General features: G+C 45.9%; 1 protein-coding gene across 3 annotated transcripts in view; it reads right to left on the bottom strand.

The window, feature by feature from the left end:
* The window catches only part of VAV2 (vav guanine nucleotide exchange factor 2), a 158,901-nt gene that overhangs the window by 13,954 nt on the left and 118,609 nt on the right, over positions 1 to 26,338 (bottom strand). For 2 of the 3 annotated variants that reach the window (XM_083485059.1, XM_083485060.1), the window contains exons 4-17: positions 24,591 to 24,659; positions 20,709 to 20,811; positions 18,163 to 18,261; positions 16,029 to 16,097; positions 15,209 to 15,309; positions 13,545 to 13,644; positions 12,568 to 12,663; positions 9,821 to 9,889; positions 5,814 to 5,900; positions 4,563 to 4,648; positions 4,131 to 4,263; positions 2,506 to 2,615; positions 1,708 to 1,809; positions 407 to 495 (exon numbers count right to left, since the gene is read on the bottom strand). In XM_083485059.1, the coding sequence (XP_083341185.1) occupies positions 407 to 495; positions 1,708 to 1,809; positions 2,506 to 2,615; positions 4,131 to 4,263; positions 4,563 to 4,648; positions 5,814 to 5,900; positions 9,821 to 9,889; positions 12,568 to 12,663; positions 13,545 to 13,644; positions 15,209 to 15,309; positions 16,029 to 16,097; positions 18,163 to 18,261; positions 20,709 to 20,811; positions 24,591 to 24,659 (1,313 nt within the window). The remainder of the gene's footprint in view (positions 1 to 406; positions 496 to 1,707; positions 1,810 to 2,505; positions 2,616 to 4,130; positions 4,264 to 4,562; positions 4,649 to 5,813; positions 5,901 to 9,820; positions 9,890 to 12,567; positions 12,664 to 13,544; positions 13,645 to 15,208; positions 15,310 to 16,028; positions 16,098 to 18,162; positions 18,262 to 20,708; positions 20,812 to 24,590; positions 24,660 to 26,338) is intronic. The other variant, XM_083485061.1, reaches the window with a different exon arrangement.

Raw genomic sequence — 26,338 nt, 5'->3', positions numbered from 1 at the left:
CAATATAAATATCAAATATATTTAAATACAGACAATAAAAATAGCACAGCGCTATTTCAAAGCCCTTTCCTTAAATAACAACAACAACAACAATAATAATTTTTTAAAAGTCCTGAAAAGCCTGAGAGAATAAAACAATCTTCACCTGCTGGCAGGAGAACAACAAAAAGGGAGCCAGTCTAACTTCTCTAGAGAGGGAGTTCCAAAGTCTGGGAGCAGTCACCAAAAAGGCCCTTCATAACAAAAGGGGCAGTGTATTGCCTGGGGTGGCTGCTCTGAGGCTTTGTGGGCACCAAGAAAGGACATCAAGGGTGCCATTGCACTCACAAGTGCCATGTTAGGGACCAACAGATCATTGAGGCAAACCACAGTTGTGAAAAGCGGCTTCCGCATAGGAGAAACTTACTGATTTTGCAGGGGGGAATAACTTCCAAGCATTCCTTGTGAGCGCCAACTTTGCATTTCACACACTGATAACCCTGGTAGAAGGTCCCTCTGTGAAAAGAGGAAATGGGGAGGGTTAGGAATCACAGCTGAATAATCCCTGACAGATGACCCACTGTTAAGGTAAAGGTAAAGGGACCCCTGACCATTAGGTCCAGTCGTGGCCGACTCTGGGGTTGCGGCGCTCATCTCGCTTTATTGGCCGAGGGAGCCGGTGTACAGCTTCTGGGTCATGTGGCCAGAATGACTAAGCCGCTTCTGGTGAACCAGAGCAGCGCACGGAAACACCGTTTCCCTGCCTGCCGGAGCGGTACCTATTTATCTACTTGCACTTTGACTTGCTTTCGAACTGCTATGTTGGCAGGAGCAGGGACTGAGCAACGGGAGCTCACCCTGTCGTGGGGGTTCGAACCGCCGACCTTCTGATCGGCAAGGCAAGTAATTTGCGCCCCGTAACCCGTGGATTTGCGCCCCTAACCCTGAATTTGTGCCCCCTAACCCTAACCCCCCAGATGTTGCGCCCAGTGCGGCCGGCCCCCCCTGCACCCCCCACGCTACGCCACTGCGTCCACGGTTGAATGGCTCTTATCATCAGAAGGTCCTTCTTTAGGTTTAGATGGAATCCCCCTTCTTGTAATTTTCCCCACCATCAGCAGAGACACAGGACCAGATACTTCTCATGTACCCCACACCACACCAATTTACCTGCATTCGCTTTAGGTGTTTCCCCTTCTCCAAGCATAGAACAGAGAAATATGCCAATCAGACTATTGGTATATCTTGTTCAGTACTGTCCACTCTGACTGGCAGAGGCTCTCCAGGATTTCAGGCAGGGCTATTTCTCAGCCTTACCTGGAGATGCCATTCGAGAATGAACCTGGGTTCTACTGGATGCAAAACTGACAATCTACCACCATGCATCCTTTCCCTCAAAATAAAATACAATTCCAGTCTTAAATGGAGTCAGGCCATATTAAGTCTATTTAGCTCAGTACAGCAGGATTTTAGTCAGGGAACAATCCTAGCCCTACCTGGAGATGTTTTTGGGAAATGAACCTGGGAACTTCTGCATGCAAAGCAGCTGCTCTGCCACTCAGCTGTGGCCCGTCCCCAAGTCATTTGGTCACTGCCATTGTTGAACCACTGGGAGTCTGCAAGCCTAGCCGCTCTGTTGCAAATCACCCAGAGATCTGCCAGCAGATGCCAAACCACCTCCCGCCCACCATTGGTCTGGATAGACACTTTCCAGCAGAAGAGTTTCACCTGAGAAACATCTTGCATGCTTTACAGTTTGTCGTCTTGTCAAAGGTGTACATCTGGAAGTTGTGGTTGTTTGCCATGGCTTTTTCCGGCTTGATGTTCGACCTGATTCAGAGGGAAAACGAAAACATCTGATGTTTATTTTTAGTTCTCAGGACTATCCTGATCAGCTTCAATAACACTGCACGCTTTTCCAACTTATTCAGGAGGCTTCTGTGGGCACCCTGAGGATCACAAACAAAGTTCCCTGATAAACTCAGCATTTCAATTATTTTGCTTTAAATTCTAAATTAAAAAAATATTTATTTATTTTAGTTGCATTTATTTCTCTCCTTTTCTTCAAGAAGCTCAAGGAAGGGCACACAGTGGTGTACAAGGTTCTTTCCCTCCTCATTTAATCCCCACAAGAACAACTCTGTGAGGTAGGTTAGGCTGAAAGGCAGTGATTGGCCCAAGGTGAGCTTTATGGCCAAGTAGGGATTTGAACCCTAGTCTCTCCCAGGTCCTAGTCTGACATTCTAACAACAATTCAAATGACAAATCCCATAGAAACATTGGACAGGGAGATCCTGGGACATCCGCTCTGGGGTTGCAGGACCGAAAGACTGGTGGCACCCGCTTTTAAAACCCTTCACTTAAAACTATATAGAACAAAAATAAAGCTATGTAATGTCAAAGTGCCTCAATGTTGCCTATTGTCGGGTCTTTTACTGGCTCTGGGGTTTTGCAGGTGTTTCCTTTGATATGTGCCAACATGGCGGCTGTCAACCCTCTTCTTCTTTTAAGTGCCCCAATACTCACATGGCCATTTCGAACTGCTCCATCCACTTCCTTTTCATGTCTTCTGTCTTGCAGAAGAACTGGAATCCCTGCTTGCCTTGGAGGTGAGTGAGGTAGAAACCGTACGACCACTACCAAGGGAAACAAGAGAGAGCAGTGGATGCTAAAGCAATCAAAATGGTTCCTCCCAATGAAGTCTGGTCCAATCAGGGCAAATGGGGAGCGCTGTCCCACCAACCTCAGCCTGCCCTCAGCCAGCCCCCATCTGCCCTCCTTCCTTCCTTACAAATTGTCCCTTATTGACGTGTTACAGCGATAAGATAAAAATTGAATCTGAATGTGTGGACGCAGCTTACCATTTTTCCATGCAACTGAGAAGCATGAGAAGGGAAAGCAGAGACACAGTTTGTTAAAAAGAGGCTCCAGGGTCCAGCTCACCCGTGTTTTAAAGAGAGAGGTTGGCTTCCAGGAGCAGGGAAGACTCAATCTCCTGCCAACCAAGCCCTGCACCCCAAAATATAGATGATCAAGAGGCAAGGAACTAGGATGGGCACATAGCCACATCAGAAGTCCTCCATTGGCCACATTTTGAATTTGAGGTCAGGGAATTTTTACGTTCTTAGATCTGATCAAAAATATGGAGGAGCGTTCTGCCCCAAATGGTTACTAAACCCAGCCCACCTGCCAAAACTAACCATTTCAGGACCCTACTAGGCAAGGGAAGCTCTTTCCATGATGCCAACACCAGGGGATTCCAGTCATGGGGTCTTTTCGATGCTGTCCCCCCCCCCTTTTATAGAATGCCCTCACTGGCAAAATGTGCTTGATTCTCTTGCTATTGGCTTTCAGAGGGATTTTAAAATATTCATTTTCACCCAGGTCTTTGGTAGTTGAAAAGACTGTTCCTGGCAACCCTAAAATAATCAGGGTAATATGATTGCTTTTAGAGGTTTATAAACATTTCATAAATGTTTTAATTTTATTTTTTAATTGTATTGTTTTAACATTTTGGTCTTGTCACCCTGGGCTCTTCTGGAAGGACAGAATAGGAATGTAAATGCTAATAATGTGAGTTTGGGGGTCAGTCTGGATGATGCCCTGAGTCCCTTCCAATTCCTGTACCCAGTGAGGATTAGAATCCAGTAGAGGAGTTTGCCAAACTAGTGAGAGAAGTTTCTTTGTAAGACAATGACCTTAGCTGGCAACTTAAGGGTCCTCATCAGCACCCCAAAGGAGGAGCTTGTTGGTTGCAAAAGCCCCAACTAAGTGATGGTGCCCCTCTGGCTAAGGCGTGGGTCTTTCCTTCACCATCCACTCCTTGTTGTTAGGTAAGTGAAGAAGAGCCAGAGTGGGCTGTGAGAGCTGAGCTGAAAGCAGGCTGGAGGCTGGATACACAGAGACCTGCTTGCTCTGTGCTGGATTCAAAGCTGTGACTAATGGAAAAGCACTAACATGAGCCCCTCCATCCTATGCTCAGGTTGTACATATGTGTAAATGAAACCATATATCCCAAGGGCAACCGCAGTCTCAGCTAACCCTCATTGCAAGGAAACATAACCTGGGTAAGTGCCTGGAACCTCTGGGGTCTTTCACCACTTAAGAGATTGGGATGGTGAGTAATCATCATCATCAATAATAACAACAACCTTCTTTATATCTTTATTGTTCATCGGGTCATCCGTCATCTTGTAGCAGAACAGCTCGATGATATCCTTCTGCTCATAGTTGTAGCCTTTTCGTTTGCAGACGATCACCACTTTGTCAAATAAAAACAAGTACCTGCCCCCACACCAAAGAAAAGATACAAAGCCAAGGCTTGAAAAACACATTTTTCAACAGCATTAAAGTAATTTTGAGCGTCACTCTCTTCCCATCCCTTCCAAGATAGCCTGGGAATGTTACATCCACACCATCCATTTAAAGCATATTTATGCCACTTTTCACAGCTGTGAACTCAGGGAAGTGTAGTTTACACTTATTGCACTACAATTCCCAGCATCCTTAGCAAACCAGAGTTACCGGCCTTATTTGGTGAGCAGAGGCCACCTGCTTGTTCTGCCCTTCTCTCGCTTGCTCACCTATCCTGCTTCGTATGGTTCACTATTGAGCGGACCTTCAGTTCACCGTCTATTTTGGGCCTCCCATATTCTTCCAGTTTCACTGGCTGTGGGGTAACACAGGAAAGTGTTGAGAGAGGGGAAACAAAAACATAATAATAATAATAATAATAATAATAATAATAATAATAATAATAATTACTTATACCTCACCCATCTGGCCGGGCCTCCCCAGCCACTCTGGGCAGCTCCCAACAGAATATTAAAAACACAATAAAGCATCAAACATTAAAAACTTCCCTAAACAGGGCTGCCTTCAGATGTCTTTTAAAAGTCAGATAGTTGATTAGCTCCTTGACATCTGATGGGAGGGCGTTCGATAGGGCGGGCACCACCCACGAGAAGGCCCTCTGCCTGGTTCCCTGTAACCTCACTTCTCACAGTGAGGGAACCACCAGAAGGCCCTCGGCGCTGGATCTCAGTGTCCGGGCTGAACAATGGGGGTGGAGACGCTCCTTCAGGTATACCGGGCTGAGGCCGTTTAGGGCTCTAAAGGTCAGCACCAACACTTTGAATTGTGCTCGGAAACAATAACTATCAAAATACCCAGGAGCAGCCTCAGATCTTGAATTCAAATCTTGCTTAAGAGGGAATCTTGGTTAAGGCTAGCAGGAGAAAGAAAACGGGGTCAGAGAAGCTCCTGATCTGCTGTTTATAAATCCCATGGCTCCCAACCTTCTGTAGTGTGTGATCTGTTATTAAAGCTGCTGCTCTTTGCTTTTTGCTGCTGTTGGTTCTGCTTGTTTTTCTTCTGTTTATAGGTTGTGTTTTTATGTTGGAAAGGGCTGCAGCTTTGTGGCAAGCCTACCTTGCAAGGAGAAGGTTTCCAGAGAGGCCTGGGAATGTCAATATAGACAATATTTTGTTAGGTGGGTTGAGGGTCTGACTAATAGAAGGCAGCTTCCTATGTTTCTGGGAAGGGTCACAGCTCCATGGAAGAGCAACTACTTTACATGCAGAAGGTCCAAAGTCCAATCCCCAGGTGCACCTCCAGGTAGGGTTAGGAATGCCCCTTCCTGAAACCCTGGAGAGCCGTTGCTGCCAGTCAGTGTGCGCAACACTGAGCTAGAGGGACCAAGAGTCTGACTCAGCATAAGGCAGCTGCTTCCTTCGTCCCTATTTAATCCATCTCTCTATTCAGAACTATGAGGACTCCCTCAATTTATTTTTTAGGGGAACAGCATTCAGAAGGTCGCCAGAATTTTATCTCACCAAGTTTTCTATGGAACTCTGAAATTCACTTATTTTCTTTAACGTCTCCTTGTCCCGCTTGACTTCGTTAATATACATGGCCAGGTCCTGAAAAAATGAAACACACACACACACACACACACACACACCACACACACACAGCTGGCTGTAACATTGTGATCTGGCAGAATCAGCTGAGAGCCGTCAACATAATAAGAAACAGTGGTGGCCAGGCACGCATACACTGGCTTCAGGACTGCCCCGTTCATATATTTTTCAAAGGATCAGTTCAGAGAAGGGCTATTCCAAGACACAGTGGATGCCACCCCCCAGAATCCCTTGCAATGCTGCAGGGGTGGCCACAGGTGGGGGCAAAGGCTGCATTGTTTTCTATTTTGTATGCAACATTGATTCCAATCAGTTGCAGTGCATCTTCCTATTCACTTCACTGCCTGCTGTAGCAAAATTATGTAACTTATACCATTTGCATGATTGATTGATTGATTGATTGATTCTTTATTTAAACACACCATAGAAGTGGGTTTTTTTAATAATAAAAAAGCATCGTCCAGTTTACAAAAAGATGAAACAAATTATCAAGAAGAAAAAAAATAATTTAAAACTTTCAAAAAGTTAATATGGCAACAGACTAAAAACAGATCAAAACCCACACAAACTTCCTAAACATCTGGGTATGTTTGTCTATGAGCAAAAATGTTTTCAGTGGGTACCCGAAAGAGTACAGGCAAAAGCACCCGCCTGGTGTCACTAGGCAGGGAGTTCCAAAGTATAGGTGCTGCTGCACTAAAAGATCAATTTCTTACAAATTTGGGATGGGTATTACATGGTCCCTATAACAGGGCCAGTTCTGATCAAAGCAGCCAAGTGGGTACACAGAAGGTAAGGTGCTCTTAGAGGTGAACTGGACCCAAGTTGTCATGGGCTTCATATACTAATTACTTAAGTTATGTCATTATTACGTTACTGTACCCCACGGATTTCAGTGGCAAAGGAAGTGCAATGAATGGTGTCCAGTGCTAGTCCTGCTCAGAGTAGACTCATTGACATTTATGGGCATGGTGAACTTCATTTAATGCAACCCAATTGGGGGGTGGGGGACATAATCAATTATGTATCATTTGCGAACTGAAAGTAGCAAGAACAGCAAATGCTGATTATATTTGATGGATTGATCTCTGTTCTAGACATGGGATGAATAAGCAAACATCAGCAATTGCTGCTCCCATTTCCATGGGAATTCTTAATCCCAGGGTTCTCTTGAATGGAGCTGTGGTGCAGCTCAAAATTGATGAAATTTGTGCAGTGGTTAAAGGGCTGGGACTAGGAGTCAGGACATACCAGGGTTCAAACCCCCCACTCAGCCTGACAGGTGCTCACAGGGTGATCTTGCACCAATCACTGTTTCACTTTCTCTCTTCCAGCCCAGTCTACCTTACAGGGTTGTTTGTGAGGGAGGAAAGGGGGGGGGGGACAGGACATAATGCTGGCTTGAGCAACTTGGATAAAAAGTGAGACACAATAAATGTAAAATAATAATAATTTTAAAAAATCCAGTCCCCAAAATGCGCACACTGCAACAGGGGCTGCTTTGCATTTTACATGGCACCACCAAAATTTCATGCAGAAAACACATGCAGCATGGTGGTGTCCCTCACCACACTTGCAATGTGAGCTTGCCCACTGGCAGCTTGTGATGACCTGCATAGAATGTTCAGGGGTGTTTTAAGGTTTGCCATTGTGAGAAATACAATCGCTGAGCAGAAGGGAGCCCTTGGTTACGGTGCTGCAAATCCCCTGGTGGGCAGGAGAGGGCGGCAGATGGTGTAAGGCTGAGGAAAGAGAGCAGCACATTTGTTTTCTGTACCGTTGTGTGTATGTGTACCACCAGAAATAAATTAAACAGGCACACTTGTGAGCCTGAGCACTCATGCAGAGAACAGGCTGCCCGTTGAGTCCCTGTGCAAACTTTGACAGCCTCTAATCCAGGCTTCCTCAGCCTCGGCCCTCCAGATGTTCTTGGCCTACAACTCCCATGATCCCTAGCTAGCAGCACCCATGGTCAGGGATAATTGTAGTCTCAAAACATCTGGAGGGCCGAGGTTGAGGAAGCCTGATCTAATCTTTGCCTCTCCCCTGCAGTGCATACATATTTGGGGGGTGGAGTCCTTGGTGATTATTTTTATCCCAAGGGGAAGAAAAAGAGGAAGAACCTGCCTTCACAGGACGCTGCCAAATATTGTCAGTGCTCTGGGATAACCTTCCTCCAAAACCAGCATCTCGTGCAGAGACACTGGGAAGAAATGTATGCAGCTCTTGCTCTAAGACTTTAATGCAGCCTTCAACAACTTGTCCTTCTCCATGTTTTGGACTACAACTCCCATCAGCCAGTCAGGGATGATGGGAATTGCTGTCTGCACAATCTGGAGGGCACCATGTTGGCAGCCTCTGCCCTACTGTATCTTTAGAATGTGTGCATTGGGGGGGGGTGCACGCGCGCATACCACTTCTTTTCATAGTCTCCCACCTCCTCCATCTCCCCCCCCCCCGCCCAAACACACTTTCTGCCCTGTCAGTTCAGATTAAGTCAGAGGGATGGAGACTTTCCCAAGACAAGCCCTGGGGGTGCTGACCTTCCACAGCTTCCCCAACATAAGGAAGATTAATCCCTGGCTGAAGTGACAGTGCTTGTTAAGGGTCACACAGTCCCAGGGTTTCAAACACTGAGTGGCAGCAACAGTTAGCAAGGCAAACAACACCCAAAGCGTAATGGAGTGAGCCAAGAGTTGCCTGTGGCCACCATCTCCTTGCATTCCAGGAAGTGGCCTATTTCAGGAGGGTTCAGGAATCCAGGGAGAGCTTTCAAACCATGTTTCGAGGGACCTCAAGGGCTCTTCAGGGGTCAATCAAAGGTTCAGAATGTCAGGGAGATGCGTCCCCGAAGGTAGTTTGTCCAGGGCCTGATGACTTCCCAATGTGCAGCCTTAGGAGCCTCCCTTCATATCAGAGGATGCCACCTCCAAGGAGAGCCAGCAATATCCTGCCCTCCTTACCCATTAGACACCTATGGAAGACCTTTATTTCAAGAGGCTTTTAAATGTTTCATAGAATCACAGAATCCTAGAGTTGGAAGGCCCCCAAAGGATCCTCTAGTCCAACCCCATTCCAAAGAAGAATCACACAAAAATTGATTGCTTTTAGGGATTTCATGGACCACTGCATTTAAAGTGACATATTTTGCTGTGGCTTTTTTTTTTAGAATTTTGAGTATTCATTGGAATCCACTGGCAGATGCTCAGTAATCTCAGTGTCTTTGTTGGAAATGTTTAATATTATCTTACTGTGGTTTAGATATTTGAACTAGCTGGGATCATTGGACAGGCTTTAACGACTGATGCCTTAATTGACCATGAATAGAAAAATGTTGCAATGTCATCTGTACTATCAAAAGGAGTTATTCCTTTGGACTGGAGCATGGCGCTTTGAAAGGAATTACTGTAGCATTTAGACTGTTGCTGTGATGGTTTTTCAACTTGCATTGTTTCCTGTTTTGCTTTGAGCTGCTTCAGTGTGGAAACTCAGCAGAGAAAACCATAAGTTGATGCAGAGGTGAACTGAACTTCAGCTTGGAAAAGAGAAACAGATATGATTGACAGATTAAGTTGATAGATCAAACTTTGGGACCGTGAACTTTGGAGCATGAAAGCCTTGCAGCTGGGTCCATCTGGTCCAACCTCCTGTCCTCACAGTGGCCAACCAGATGCCCCGGTGGGAAGAAGCCCACAAGCAGGACCTGAGCACAAGAGCTCCCCTCCCCTCCTGCGATTCCAGCACCTGGCATTCAGAGTCACACAGCCTCCAAGAGCGGAGGTGAAACACAGCCATTGTGACCCTCCATGGATTTGCCTATAAGAATATCTGGAACTTTGGAAGATTAGGAACAAGTGTGGCCTTGAAACAACACAAGGACCCCCACCCCAATACCTGGTTTAAAAAAATGGGGCTCCTACCTGCATCGCTTCCAAGGCTTCCTTGAGCTGCTGCTTTTCTGGCCGATCCGATGAATGGCTGAGAAGCTCCTGAAAGGAAACTGCAGCATGTCAGAGGCATGTTGATGCTCCATCCCACAGTGTGAGCCTCACATTGGAAGCCAGCAACAGTGGCAAACTTTCTGCAGCCACAGAATCACCGGCAGCAGGGAAGTGAGGGTGTGTGTGTGATGACTCCACCTCCGCTGTGTATTGCTGCGAACCAGAAGCCTGTTACAATCATCCAGCAAGTAACCCATGAGGGGTGTGTTGTGGCAGCTCAGCGAACCCAGAGCTAACAGAAGGAATTTCATGCATCAGCAAATTATTTGCAGGTTTCTTTCCCCATCAGCTAATTGACCCTCCTTGCAAAACAATGAGGATCAACAAGCCCATGCTTCACAAAGGCTCCATTGCATGGAGACGCTGGTGCAATTATTAACATTTAAAAAGACGAGCGAAAGAGGGTGGAGGGAAATAAATGTGGGGAGGGGAGCTATGCATCCTTTCCTGGAAAAAGTGTTTAGCAGCAGCGTAGCTCTTAATTGTGTCAGACTAGGACCTGGGAGATCAGGGTTCAGTTCCCACTTTGCCACGTGAAGCTCACTGGGTGACCTTAGCCTAGTTGCTGCCTCTTGGCCTAACCTACCTCACAGGGTTGTTGTGGGGAATTAATTGAGAAGTCGGAGGAACCATGCATGCTACCTTGAGCTCCTTGGAGAAATAGGTGGAATAGAAATGCAATAAATAAGAAAGGTGTATAGAGCTTGATGAGAGAAAGGGGACTGGGGTTTCAGTGGAGTCCCAGGCTAAGCCCCAGAATCTATCTTCAACAGTCCTCTGTGGATTTGCAGGGGGGTTCCCTCCTGCTGACAATCTTGCAAGCCCACATACCGCATTTTTCTCTCTATAAGACGCACCCGACCATAAGACGCACCTAGTTTTTAGAGGAGAAAAACAAGAAACAAGAAAGCAATGCAAAGCCTTTTGAGCGAAGAGGCAGGAGTGCTCTGGCTGCACTCAAGAGGCTCTGCATGGCTATCCCTGAAGCCAGGAGAGCAAGAGGGATTGGTGCGCACCCTGAGCCTCCTGAGCGCAGCCTGCACTCACTCCATAAGGCGCACACACATTTCCCCTTACTTTTTAGGAGGGGAAAAGTGTATCTTATAGAGCAAAAAATACGGTAGCTTGTATTCTTCCTTATTGCGGAACAGAATCTGCTTGGACACGAAATACCCAGGCCCTGACTGAAGAGGCTCCATGTTTGCACGAGAGGTATTGCTCTTGATCAAACAAGTGCCAACACAAGCCTCCACAGGCCTACCCTGCAGGGACAACTGGGGGCTGAGCATGCTGTGCAAGGGGATGCTAGGGGGCGGGGCTTACTTGCCCACCTTGCCTACCCATAGACACAGCTTCTGCATATTCAGGTAAGTGCCTCAACTCACTTTATGGGAGTTGTTGAGCTTCGCACAAGGGAGCTAGTATAACGGACTGTAGCTTGTGTGCACTGGGGACATCTTTCTCCAGGCTAACTCTGCACACACTGCTGCTCTCCTTCTGCCAACTTCAAACTCCTGTCTAACTTTCAGACTTCGTCAAACCTGCCCCGCAGGCTGGATATTGAACCAAGAGTGAGGTGGCAGCAGGGAGAGGAGAGGAGAGGAGTGGAGCGTTGCAGCTAAAGGCCACTCTGGAGAGGGCATCTGATGTGACCTATGCTGTCAGGCTGATCACATCACATCTGCCAACATGGCACAGATCAAAACTGGGAGATGCTTGCATCACTCCTTTCCACAATCTGAGGTCCACAACCTTATTTCATCCAAAAGACTACCTGCCACAGGACGAAGAAAACTCCATTTGCTTAGCCAGGGCTGTTTCAGAAGACAAAGGGCAGCAAATTTTTGCTGCCCATTGACCTGACAACTGATGAAAACTGAAACAAGTTAGTGACCTTTTCGATCTAAATGTTATTTCTTGTAGTTTTGCTTAATTGCTTTGACATCGATGAGTTTTAATTTTCTATTTGAATTTGATAACGGGCTGTAAGCTGCCCTGAAGGAAACTGTAGATGTGGTAGAAGTTGCAACATCCATCAACTTGAGCCCTGTAATTAAAGATGTGGAATAACACCTGGAGTCCTGGGTTCAGATAAGGGATATCTGGCTCTGAATCCCTGGGGAAAAGCAGGACCTGCAACAAGGTGTTTCAAGCATGGGTGTGTTTCCCTGCTCTTAGAGATTTTAGCCGACTATACTCTTTTCTGCAATACTCCTTTCCATTCCTCAATCAAATATCAATGCATACATCAATCAAATATGCTCTTCTACAGTTTCTACTGAAAGCCAGTGTGGTGCAGTTGTTAGTGTCAGAGTACGACCTGGGAGACCCGGGTTCAAATCCCCCACTCTGCCATAAAGCACACTGAATGTAATGTTGGGCTCAGTTACTGTCTCTAAGCCTAACTTATCTCACAGGGCTATTGTAGGCGTAAAATGAAGAGGGGGAGAATTGTTTACACTACCCTGATCTTGTTGGAAGAAATGGGAGGGTAGAAATGTAATAATAATCGTGATAATAATAATGATAATAATAATATTCATAAGAAACGTTTAGCATTTTTTTCTTGATTTGCTTTATATACTTTAATTTCCCTCCCCCTCCCCAAAACACACTGTAGCTGGAGGAATTTCTGCCCCTATCAGAATACAGGTGAACCCACTTACTTTTAATAAGAGGTGATACTTCAAAACTCTTTGCATTGGCACCACCAACAAGTCTTGCAGTTTAAACTTCCCATCCTGAACTTTCAGCGTACATTCCTGAAAGAGGGGGGAGAAAAGTGAGAATGCTTTTTTTAAAAAAAGAAAATATTTGTTTTCAAAAGGCTATCACTTCATGCTGCTGTTAAGAAATTATCTAGTTTCAATTGCTCTGACTGTGGAAATCCAATTTGCATCTAAAAAACAGTGCCGTGCCTATCAGGGATCAAAGCTGAGCTCTTCTTTCATAGATGGCCATTAACATGGAAGGCTTCAAAAGAAGAATAAGGCTATCAATGGTGACTAGCTACGCTATACTCTACTTTCTGAGGCCCAGTATACCTGAAGGAGCATATCCACCTGCATCGTTCAGCCTGGACACTGAGGTCCAGCTCTGAGGGCCTTCTGGTGGTTCTCTCACTGTGAGAAGTGAAGCTACAGGGAACCAGGCAGAGGGCCTTCTCGGTAGTGGCACCTGCCCTGAGGAATGCCCTCCCACCAGATGTCAAGAAAATAAACAACTATCTGACTTTTAGAAGACAACTGAAGGCAGCCCTGTTTACGGAAGTTTTTGATGTTTTATTGCTATTATTATTATTATTATTATTATTATTATTAATCTGTTGGGAGCAACACGGGTGGGGTATAAATACTGCTTGCAGGTTTCCCATAATGGGTATCTGGTTGGTCACTGTGAGAATTAGACTAGCTGGGCCCCCTTTGGCCTGACCCTCTTCTTACGCTTTTTCTAGCTTTCTACTTGGAGAGATCTCCCGCAACTGGTATTCAGAAGCATGCTGTCTCCAACAATGGAGGGAGAACAGAGCTGTTGTGGTTAGTAAGCCAATGATAGCAATGAATTCATCTAATCCCCTTTCAAAGGCTGGCCACCCACTTGCTGACCTCTCCCCGCACCCACCAAAAATGCTCAGCACAGTCACCTCGATTTTCTGCTGAACATCTTCCCGGTTGGCCATGAGGTGATTCAGCGTGGTCTGTGCATATTCCATGTGGCTGCAGTACTCGCCGTATATCAAGAGCCTACAAGGAAGAAGAAGGGGAAAGGATTTGACAACTGCTTTGGCTCTCTGCTTGGCTCATTTTGGAATGGAACACAGTCCAAACCTAGTTAACATTGGTGATGTGACAATCCCACTCCTGACACAAGTTTTAATATATTTTTACCTCTCCCTTCTCTCCAAAAGAGCCCCATGCAGAGTACATACAATCCATGCACTGGATTTTGGGGTGCATTCTAGGCTCCAAGATTCAGGCTGGGATTGCTCTGGCTCCAGCTTCCACCTAATGCAGTGGTCCCCAAACTTTATGGAACCAAGTGGTTGCATAAACTGATCACCAGTGCCCACTACCCTAGAACCTTCATTATACACCTTTAGGCACCAGGCAAAAACTTTCCTCTTCAACCAGGCCTTTGGCTGATTAACATCTTATACCCCTTTTAAATGGGCTCATAGGAAGGGGCCGGGAGAGAAGGGATTACGGCTTTTTTGGTTTTGTTTTTATTATGCATTTTGTGTTTTTATGCTGTGAACCTGAGATCTACAGATGAAGGGACTTATACAAATTTAATAAGCAATAATAAAAATAATATCCTACCCTACCCTATAAAAAGCAATATTTGGAATAATGGGCTGAAAAAAGAAAAGTTCTCCGCCCTTGTGTGACCTAAACTATCCAAAGGAGAAACCAGAAATCTTAGCCAGTATGAAACTGTTCCAGAATCTGGATTGTGTAAAGGGTGGAACACACACACACACACACACACACACACACACACACACACACACAAACTTGGGTGGACCTTTACATAATATCTTGCTCTCTTCTTGCATCACCTTCTTCTTGTTCCAGCCAATTTGGCCACATGCTTTTATGTTGAAACAGTTTTCCTTGGGCGGCTCGTTGAGGGAGATAATTGGAGCCCTTGCAATTTTTGTGCTGCCAAGCTTGACATTAATGCATTTTGGGGCCGGAACTTCAAAGGAAGGCCAGGATTTCAGTGCCAAACGATTCGGACAGGGACAGCTGGCATCAGAGTTGCACCGAAGTCCCTCTGATTAAGTTTCCAGCAGTCTTGCTGAAAACCTTCTTCACTTCTCTAGAAATTCCTCCCCAGCCAGAGCCTCTGGATTCCCACCAGGACACAAGTCCCAGCTCTTGAGATCTTTCACCAGATGTGGATCAGATTATGCATGAGGTCAAGAGAATCACCCATCGCACAGTTCGGATGCCCCAGAAGGGGTGTGTGCGGAACACGCCTGGGATATGTTTCCTAGTCTCATCCAAAGTTGCCTCCCCATTTTTTGTTCCTGCAGGGGGAGGGGTTGGGTTATTAGCTGTGAGTAGAGGACCCTTGTGGGTCCCTTCCAACTCTACAATTCTGTGATTGGGACTCCCACATCCTGCTTCCTTTGTGGTGGCAGGAGACCTGGGTTGAAATACAGCGATGTGCCATCAGTATGCCCCATGCAACTAATCATCTGGGGCTCTGAGAAACCTCCTGGAGGAGGTTCCCACAGATCCCTGCCATGTTCTCTCTCTCCCTCCACCAATTGCCAGTTTCCTTTCCTCCTTTTTCTTTTACCTTTCCTTGAATTCTAGAAACACTTTGGCCAAGCTGCTCCCTCCAGACATCATGGAAATATCGATGGCTCTCAGGAAATTGAAGTGGACTTTGATGAGGTCCTGGAAAAGAAAGGAAAGGGGAAGAGATATAGTACCCAAAGGTTATGCCCACTTACAGTTGCGGAGCTTCATGCTCTGGCACAGGGGGGTGGAGACACTGGCGGAGGAAGAGGAGTGCGGGGGGAGCGCACTGCCCCTGGCAGAGCGATCCTGGTGGAGTGGCATTGTGGTTGCTCCCCCACCCGCACTGGGCACCACACCCCCACAGACACGGACCACGCCCCCAGGATGCGGACCACACCCCTGCAGGCGGAGCACCATGCCACCAGGACGCACACCAGCCCCGCTCCCACCTGCTCTCTGCCCCCAGTGCCGGAGCATGAAGCTCCGCCACTGGGTGCGTGTTCTGGGGGCATGGCACGCCACCTGTGGGGGCGTGGTGCCCAGCGCGGGCGGGGGGGCAGCCGTGATGGCACCCCACCAGGATCGCACTGCCAGGGGCGGTGCGCTCCCCCCCACTCCTCTTCCTCCGTCAGTGCCCACTTATGCGAAAGAGAATACAATTTACTTATTATTTAGAAGCAAAAAAAGCTCCACTCAGGCCACCATAATTAACCACTCAAAAACTCTTAAAAGGAAGTCCTTGTGTGTAAAGTGAATTGTAAACTGCAGCAGGGTCAAACTTGAAACCCAGGTTCCTTAAATCAAGGAACTAAATCTGCAGCTTGTGTGAAGGAGGGAGGAAGAGATTTAAAGGTCCGGATCTTAGACAACATTACCTCCAAGTTAATAAATATTGCTTCCATTTCTTGTAGAGTCAAAACCAGCCTCAATGGATTCATGTAGTTCTGCAAAAGCGAAACAGAATAAGGTGGGAAGCATAGGCCACAACACCCAAATTCTATAGCAGAGGTGAGGGAGTCTAACATGGTCATCTAAGCCTCTCTATCTAGCACATGAAATTCCCAACAGGCCATGCTCCGTCTCCCATATTTGTGCTGCTCATCGGTTTTGCTCTGCACTTTCCTCAGGTGATTTTGCCTGGCTGGAAGGTGCCCTTGAATTGTGATCATGTCTCTTGCTTACCTGAATGGAGGATGTGTGTGTGTGTGTGTGTGTTTGTCTATCTTTAGAAACCTATGACTTGGAATATAGCTTACTGTACAAGGGTGAGAGCCATATCGTTTATTCTGCCACTTTTGTCTCTGGCAAGAGCAACTCTCCCCTCCTGTGTTTTCCAGCAACTGGTATTCAGAGGCACCCTGCCTTCAGTAGTGAAGAAGCAGCAAGAGACCCTAAACAAGGCTCTGTTGGATCAGGCCTGTGGCCCATCCAATAAAAGCAAACTGTTCCCAAAGTGGCCGACCAGATCCTGTTATGGGAAGCCCACATGCAGGATCTGAACAAAAGAGCAACTCTTGCCCTAACTAAATATTCAGCGTATGAAACCTCTCTTTGTCCATCCATTTGATATATTTTTTCTTTAGCCAAGGAATAAAAAACAAATTGTAAAGAACTTTTTTTATGTATGCCACAACAGCAGCAAGAATACTCATTGCAAAGTATTGGAAGACACAAGATCTACCCACTCTGGAAGAATGGCAGATGAAGGTGATGGGTTACATGGAATTGGCGGAAATGACTGGCAGAATCCGAGACCAGGGAGAAGAGTCGGTGGAAGAAGATTGGAAGAAATTTAAAGACTATTTACAGAAATATTGCAAAGGTAATGAATGTTAGAATGATGTCAGAATGAAGTTAAGTGGTTTAAGCAGCAATGTTATAAAGGTGTATGTAAAAATGGATTGTAAACAGGTGAGAATCCAAAGTTATAATATATTATGTTAAAGGACTAAGATAAAAACAAAGAGGGAAAGAAATTGCTGAATTAACTAACTGAATTGGAATACAAAAAAGGAAGGCGTGAGGAGGTCAGGGAAACAAGGAAATGAATGTAAGGTATGGAAAGACTGATGTATTTTTTTTAAGTGTCTTTTATCTTTTTTTGTATTTTGTATTTTTTATTCTATTTTTATTTTTGTTTTTCTCTTTTTTTCTTTTTTAAATTCATGTAATTCTTTTCTTTGAAACTTTAATAAATATCATTTAAAAAAAACAACAAAATTGTAAGTGGAGCTAATTTCGTGTTTTAAAAACATTAATGTGCTTACACTGTTGCTTAATCACCAGAGGGGAAAGTAATTGCTTGGCTCCTGGCTCCACATTATGCTCCTGAAGTCATGATCTTTACATACGTGTGTGTGTGTGTGTGTGTGTGTGTGTGGTTTTAAACAATTCTGAAATGCAAAACCAAACCATAATTCATCAAAATGAATTAAAAGGCAGGGCTGGCGAGATGCACCCACCCCCAAGATAAATGGCCCTGCTCCCTTATCATTTGAAGGCCATCAAACGGAGGTAAGGGAAAGGGTCCTTATCAGAACGGTTGTGGAGCTCCTGCCCATCAGGAAGAGTAATGAGTCTGTTAAAAGCTGTCACTGGACTGGGCACGAGAGGGGGCTGGATGTTGGAGAGAAAAAAAACTTTTTGGCAGCAAGGACAGAAAAACAAAACCCCTCTGCCTCCTTTCACGACGCCTTCAGCTCCAGGGGGCGTTTTCCTTGAAGGGAGGGTGGTCTGGCTGTTTTAAAGTCTCCCTTCCTTCCTTTCCTTGTTTGTTTCCAGCATTTATCTCCCACCTTTTCCTCCAATGAGCTTAAGGTGGTGCATAGGTAGGTTAGGCCACAGGAAGGAGAGGGGGAGGGGGGGAAGAGAGAAAGAGAGACTGGCCCACAAGGTCATACCTAGACCTATTCCCTATTGTCAAAATTTTGATTGTAAGATCCCCGTCGTAGAGCCCAAGCGTCAAATGCACTGACATATGTAATGTAGCAATTTGCACTTGACATTCACCTTTTCTATGTCTTCGAGAGTCTTGTAGTATTTGGCCTCAGTTTCCTGGATTTCTAGCAAACAGCAATTCCTTTTGTCATCTTCTGTCATGCCCATTTTCTAGAGGGGGAAACATAAACACTGGCATGTTAGCATGTCTAAGCTGCTGGTTTTGATCTGAACTCAACAGAATGGAACTTAGGGATACCTTCAGGTGGACAAGGGAAGCTGTTTCATGCAGAGCCAGACCACTGGACTGCCTATGCTATCAGGCAGCAGCAATCCAGGGTTTTAGGTGGGGGGGGGTAATTCCAGCCCTGCCTGGAGATGCCATTGGGGATTGCACTGGGGCCACCTGCATACAAAACAGATGCTCTACCACTGAGCTATGGTTCTTTCACTGAAAATACAGTAAGGTTAAAATAGGAATGAAGGAATCTGCCTTATCAGACCACAGTATAATGCCATCATCAGTAGCTTTGTCTAGCTAGACACACATGGGGCAGGACGTTCCCAGAAGCAGCTCCTGGATTAGGACTCGCCAACCTTCTTAGGCCCATGGGAACATTTGGATTTTGGAGGGACTGCTCTGGGTACTATTTCCTCTGGTCACTTCTACCCCACCCCACCCTCCAAAACCAGTCCTTCTCTTGCACACACTCCACTTTCCCAAGGGATCTGGGTAAAAGTTGGACCCAGTAGAATTAATCTCAGCCATGAGCATATAGGGTTACTTGAGGAAATGGGAAAGAGGGTCACTCTGCCAACTTCCCCCTTCAACTTTATGTGCTCTTTAAGGGAGAAAATGATAGCTACCCTCATCACTTTGTAGCTAAGAGGGCAGTTGTAGGGTGTGCTGGAGCTTCTACTGCAGCCCCTTCTTGTCCTACCACATTCTAAGTGTATGAATGAATGTTTTGTTTTGTTTTAATACTATCTTATGCTAACCAATGAATTGTTTTACTTTTTGAGGTGTAAATTGCTTTGTAACCTATTGGTGGCAAAAACAAAAACAAAAAAATCAGTTCATAAATAAATAGCCAGATCTATGCATGTTCCAAATGAGGCACAAAAGGCACCTGAGATGTCCATTTCCAAGCATGCAAACCTGGGCTTGGCACCATGGCACATGCAATGGATAAAAACTCTTTTCACTTATAGCCGGGAACACTTACCTGCATATATCTGATCTGAAGCATGGAAGGGGTACACAGGGAAAATCAAGAAGGGTTAGGACATTTTGCATCACAAATCACCCGTTTCATTTGGAATTCTAAAAATGTTTTTGCTGCACATTTTGGGGATAAGTTACAAAGGCTTGCAAAGGCTGCTAATATGTCTTATGGATACTCATAAGAACGAAAGAAGAACTTGCTGGATCATGCCATAGGGGTTGCATCTAGCCCAGCTTCCTGTCCTCACAAGGGCTAACCAGATGCCCATTAAGGGGAAGCCCACAAGCAGAACATGAGCACAAGAGCACTCTTCCCTTCATGCAGTTTCTAGCAACTGGTATTCAGAAGCATTGATACACCCAACTGGAGGCAGAGCAGAGCCATCATGGCTAGTAGCCATACAAAAGCCCTCTCCTCCTCCTCCATGAATTTGTCTGATCCACGGTTTAACTATGCTCTGTGTGAATAAGGACTTTATCTGTCCTGAATCTTCCAACATGCAGCTTTGTTGGATGTCCACCAGTTCCAGTGTTATGAGAGGAGAGGAAAACTTTTCTCTGTCTACTCTCTCCATCCACAATCTATAAACTGAAAAGCCCCAAAATCCTCACTTTTGAAAGCAGCAGACTTTGCATGACTTTTAACACACCGCTCAAAAAAGGGGGAAAGGTGCCCCCCAGGGAGCGGAATATCAGGGCAATGTCTGTCAACACTTGCCAGAATCTAAAAATACTCTCAGGAGAAGACGTGCAGCTGGCTAATTGAGCCACCCATACATCCCAACTTTCTCAGCCTCAAGAGAGAAGATGTGACAGCTAGCCAGGGCAGGTTGTCATCTGCTTGCTATTTTTATGCCTCCCTTACACATTTATCTCACTCACTCTCTCTCCCCCTTGCAGAAGGCACTCCCCATACTCCAGATGACCTCCCAAAATGTTTTGTTTCCCCATCTAAAAAGCAGCAGAAGTGAAGGTTTAGTGTGCAGGATGACCCCAAAGAGAGGGAGGAAGAAGGTGCATTTCAAACAAGAACAAAAAAACTATTGGGTGTGGGTATGTCATTAGTGATGGGAATAAGAGACACACACCCCATTACAAGTGGCACATAAGAATCATTCTGCATTGGTAAGAAAACAGTATTTTAGTGTGGAAGCACCCACACTATCACTGATCTATTATCCATCACTGATCCACACTATCACTGAGCTATGGCCCTTCCCCCAAATCATTCAAGTGGCTACCCACCGCCATCACCATTCTATTCAGATTGCTCCCCTCCTGATATTCAGTTCTAAAAACAGTAGCTAAGGGGACCACCCCAAAAAGTTATGAGGCTGAGGCCCTTCCTTCCATTGTCATTTGAGCATGCTCAGGCCTTCAATGATGCCCTCACCATGGGCTGCTGGACTTCCACTTTGATAATATCTTCGTAGATGTCATCCCCTTCATCTTCACATGGGACGCAGTCGTAGATGTCTTCCCCCAGATCGTGCTCGCTGGAACAAAACCAACAAGGGTTGTTTAGTGCATCAAAAGAAACAGAGCAGGCCACGCTCATGGTTAAGTGCAAAAAGTCACACAGAAAATGTTAAATAAATAAAAGGTGGCTACGTGAACTGCAGCATGACGACAGCCATACATTTTTATGTATATAGGGGGAAACCAAATGGTTAAACATATACCATATTTGCCTGAATATAAGCTGTACCCGAATATAAGCCAAACCTTTAAAAAAAAATTTTTTGGGAGGGGGAAAAAAAAAGACAAAACCCAATATAAGCTGCTCTTTTAAAATTCCGCAGGCACTTACACCAATTCCATTTTACCATATGTCTGTTTCAGCAGTGATATTGTAAAAAAAGCCCATTTTTGTAAGGTCGTGAATTTAAGCTGCACTTTAACTTTTCACCATCGGAATATGGGGGGGGGGAGGTGCAGCTTATATTCAGGCCAATACGGTAAATGAATCTTGTAGATGGGCAACCTTCTGCATGCAGCATGCCAAGGGTGGGCAGGCCCAGAGGCACACATGGACAGAGAGCAACAAATGTGCCTCTTGGCTTTGTATGGTAGGCTACAATCTAGCCGTGTCCTAGCCAGAGCTTTCTACACATGCACACACAACACAGCAACATCTCTCAGATGCTGAGATGGGCACAGGGGGCCCTCTTCTTAGGTCCTCCACCCTCAGAGGCTGGGGGCAGGGTGGACCAGGGGGAGAGGGCCTTCTCTGTGGTGGCCCCTAAGTTGTAGACCTCCCTTCCCACAGAGGTGTCAATGTATGGCCAATGCATGCTTCTTTACCTTGGTCTTTGGCACCTGAGGTATGTGTGTTTTAGGATGCACCTTATTTTGTTATTTTAAGCAGTTTTAAGCTGTTTTTAATGTTGAGTTTCGATTTTTAACCAGCTCTGTGATCTTAGGGTGAAGGACAAATAATAAATTGTAACAACAACAACAATAACATGCTGCCTCTTTATTCTCCGTACAGGCAAGCAAGAGGCATGATCATAGTTCAAGGCTGAACATCTGCACATGGTTTTGTACTGGAAGACAACACTTTATGCTTCATAATTATTATTATTTTTAAATCAATAAAGTTTGTAATCAATCATTCATTCATTCAATAAAGGTGGCAGAAGTCCTTGAGGAGGGAACAGAGTAGGACTCATGGGGGATGTGGTCTGGGAAGGGGAACGGCCTAGGAACACTCCCAAGGGCCAGAGAGCTGCATTCATTCCCTTGGCTTATGTTTTCCCCAACTCTGCTATATATCCAGAATTCATAGAAGGGGGCTTTTGAAGAGCATTTTTAGGGAAATCAAATTTGCTTAGTCTCCAGATTCTGTCTCCTATCCATCATTCCTGCACTGCAGGGAGTTGAAGTAGGGTCCCTTTGGGTCCCTTCCAACTCTGCACTTCTATGATTCCGTCCAGCAGTTGCCAAACCCCAATGTGGGGACCCACACCTTCCGGCAACTTCCGCAGCAGGCACTCAGCGACTTCTGATAGCAAAGGTTGGCTTTGAAAGCAAAGGTTGGCTTTGAACTCGGGATGTGAGCTTTGGCCTCCTGCTGAGTTTAAAGAGGGCACTGGCAGAAATTGCCTTTCTCTCCCTCCTCCTCCATCGCCACCAGCTCTCTTTGCAGTGAAAAATGGCACTTTGCCTTGCAAGCTGAGGCTCTGCGAGAGATGTTTAAAAACAAAAACAGCTAGAAAGCGTTGGCTGGAGAGAAGACTCTCTGTCACACCCATTCCCTAGCTGTTTGTTAGGGGAATGATGGTCTCCTAATTGCCCAAATTATCTAGGGAGTATGAGGGTCACATCACTGGCCAGCCATGATGAAGCTTATATTTACTCCTACCATTGGGGTCCCCTGGATGTACCCTTATCTCAATCCCACCTCTGGCTCAGAGGAATGCAGAAATAAAGGAAGCTGCTTTATATTGCATCTGATCATTGGTCCATACTACTGCCTGCACTGACTGGCAGTGGCTCCCTAGGATTCCAGACAGGGGATCTCCACATGAATATGCTGTTGGGGATTGAAGCGGGACTCTTCTGCATGCAAAACAGATGCTCTGCTCCTGAGCTTTGTGGCCTTAAAAATGATTTTAGTACTCGTGGTTCTAAATAAAGGGCTGAACTGAATAGAACATAGGAAGTTGCCTTGTACTGAGTCAGACCATTGGTCCATTTAGCTGCATTGACTGGCAGCAGATTTCAGACAGGGAATCCTTTCCTAGCCCCACCCGGAGATGCCATTTGGGGATTGAACTTGGGACCTTCTGCATGCAAAGCAGGTGCATTACCACTAAGCTATCACCCTTCCCCATTCTTGGAAGACACAAGTGGGGAGGGGTGAAGAGAGAGATCACCCGGGCAGTCATTCTCCATGACTGTCCAGGACAGGGGACATGGCTTTTCCCAAATCGTGAGGGTCAGACAGAGAGGTCTGGAGGGCTACGCTTGCAGAAAACCAGGGGAAGGGAACCTTCTGCATTCCTGATCTTGTGCAACTACAACTCCCATCAGCCTCAGCAAGCAATGCCAGGGATGATGGTAGGAGTTGTGGTTTAGCAACATTTGGAGGGATGCAGGTTCTTCACACCTGCAGCAAACCAATCCACTCCAGTAAGATCAATGAGTCTGCCGTTAAATAATTTCAGTTGCTGGTTTGACAGTGGCAGATCTGAGCAGCATGTGAAACCAGCCTTTGCTAATAGCTTAAGAACCTCCTGTGTGTGTGTGTTTACAGACTTCCTGGATGCTGCTGCCTCTGCTTGGTCACTTGCAGCATCCCCCTTTCCGTGCATCGCAACCCGTTCTTTTTGCAAAGGACAGCAACCGGGATGGGCTGTCAACTCTGGTTATATAGCAACCCAGCAATGATCGTTTTAGCATTTTGCCGCACCACACAGCAGAGCCCGTGGGTGAAGCAGCGCATCTCAGCTTGTCACTTGGGTTATTGTAGGGGACACAGCATTGGCAGGGGTGGGGTGGGGGGATACCACACACACACACACACACACACACACACACACACGACCTAACCTAACACAGTTTGGCTTGGAATGCTGGGAACTTCATATAAGTTACGGCAGTCAGCCCTGGAAAACTATTTCATACCCCCAGCTGTGGAACTGATCTGCAGGAGAGCAAATCAGCTAGCACTGCTGAGAAACATCTTCATCAAGTTCCTCCTTCAGCCATCATCCACAGCAGCTATTCCATCAGGCTGCATAGCAGGGAGAAAGAGGGGACCGGCATGGGTGGGGACAGGGCTTCTCTCTTGCCGAAACACCAGTAACCTTCGGCTTATCCTCTCCTTGAAATCTGCAATTCCAGCTATCTACTACAAGAACTCAGGAATGAAGGAAGAACCAGAGTCATTGTGATCTGGGGTCCTGGAGGAGGGGGCAGGTTAGAGACCTGCTACTATTTTTACAACAGGGTCCCGGTCTCCAGCATCTTAGAGCTGCCCAAGCAGAGCGAAAGGAGTTGAATCAGCCACTGAGGATCGGGTCCTTGGGTCACTCTGGAGAAGGTGCATGGGAAGAAGACAAATGCTCATGGGGGTGTGAAGCAGGGCTAGGAAGAGATGTGTGGGGAGAAGAGTGTGTGGCTTGGGGAAATCCAAGGAAAAGAGAGGGGGGAGTGGAAGGCCATATTTAGACCATAGGCCTGAAGTTCCTCACTCCTATACCCAAATAAAAAATGAAACCAGGAACCAATAAAATCCTATGGCAGAATCCATTATTTGATAGATACTTACTCAGCCAGCTCTTCCAGGCTCCTATAGACATCATCATCATTTTCTGTGGTCTCCTCTGAAGGGAATGGCCTGGAAAGTAAAGGGTAGGGAGATACAGAGAAAGTGTTAAGTCTACTAAGAATAAGAGTTGGGAAGACCTGGAAATATGAGAACATCTGCTTTACGTTATTTTTAAAAAACAGGATAAGACAAGTAAGGAATGCAAATATGAGATCAATGCTGCTTCTCTGATATGCAAGTTAAAGTGGTTTGGAGAATGAACTTTTGGTTCCTACTCAGAGCCTCTGTATTCATGGAGACTAAAGCCATCAATGGTAAGGGGCCTTATGGAGAGCCAGTGTGGTGTGGTCGTTAGAGTGCTAGAATAGAACATGGGTAATCAGGGTTCAAATCCCTAATTAACCATGAAGCTCACTGGGTTACCTTTGGGCTAGACACTGCCTCTCAGCTGTGGGGCCTAACCTAGCTCACATGGTTGTTATGGGGATTACCGTAAATGAAGATGGGGAGAGCCATGTGCACCACCTTGAGCTAATTGGAGAAAAAGGTGAGATAGCAATGCAGTTAATAATAAAATAAGTAATAAATAATAATAATACCAGCTGCTGGGAATCATGAATGGGGATAGCTGCTGTTGCACTTAGGTCCTCATTGTGGGCTTCTCAATGGGGTATCTGGTTGGCCACTGTGAGGAACAAGATACTAAACTAGATGGGCCTTTTGGCACATCTTATGTTCTGAATGACACCAAATTCATGTCATTACATGGTAGAAGAAAATGCCAACTGTGCTAGATATACAGGAAGAGATCAGAATTTAAGATCCTCCATGACTCAATTTCCTGAACAAATAATGCAGTTCCTCATTGCCTGACGTTTCTGATGAATGCTGAACCACTTTCAAGGATTCTTGGGGTTAACAGTGTAAGAGAAGACCTGCTGGATCAGGGCAATGGTTCATACAGTCCAGCATCCTGGTCTTACAGTGGCCAACCAGGTGCCTATAACCAGTGAAGAACTCGGACCGCCCCTTGTGGGTGAAGCCCAGGACCCAAGAGTTTGTGAAACCACCTCCCCCATCAAAACAAACGACCCAGGCAGTTGCAAACTGCTTTGGCATCATCACCATTCTTTTCTTCTTATTTTTTAAAAGCACTTTGTTATCAGGGGGTAGCGCTCTCACTCTCTCATACAATGTGTTTAGCTTCAGAGGACTACATGTTGGCCACTGTCAGAACAGAGGGCCTGATTTGGTAGGCAGGGTCTACCTCCACTGCGAATGCCAGTTGTTGGAAATCACAAGTGTGGAGAGTCTGTTTCTGCATACGGTGTTGCGCTCATGTCCTGCTACTAGAACTTCCATTGAGGCATCTGCTTATCCATGGTGAGAGTAGGATGTTGGGCTGGATGGGCTCCTTTGGCTACATGCAAAGCCTCCAGGCCTTTTCATCTTTTAAAAGAGGCCTAGGACCCTCGTACTTACGGGACTGCCTCTCCTAGTATGTCATAGAATCATAGAATCATAGAATCATAGAGTTGGAAAAGACCCCAAGGGCCATCGAGTCCAACCCCCTGCCAAGCAGAGCACTCCTGACATATGGTTGTCAAGCCTCTGCTTAAAGACCTCCAAAGAAGGAGACTCCACCACACTCCTTGGCAGCAAATTCCACTGTCGAACAGTGGAATTGTTTTTTTTAAATGTTTTTTTAATTGTTTTTTTTAAATGTCCAGGCAGAGGACCCTAAGGTC

Source organism: Podarcis liolepis (genome assembly GCF_965112155.1).
Source record: "Podarcis liolepis genome assembly, chromosome: Z".
In the NCBI taxonomy this organism is placed as follows: Eukaryota; Metazoa; Chordata; class Lepidosauria; order Squamata; family Lacertidae; genus Podarcis; species Podarcis liolepis.
Note: the sequence above shows the minus strand (reverse complement) of the source record. Positions and strands in the feature narration are given on the sequence as shown.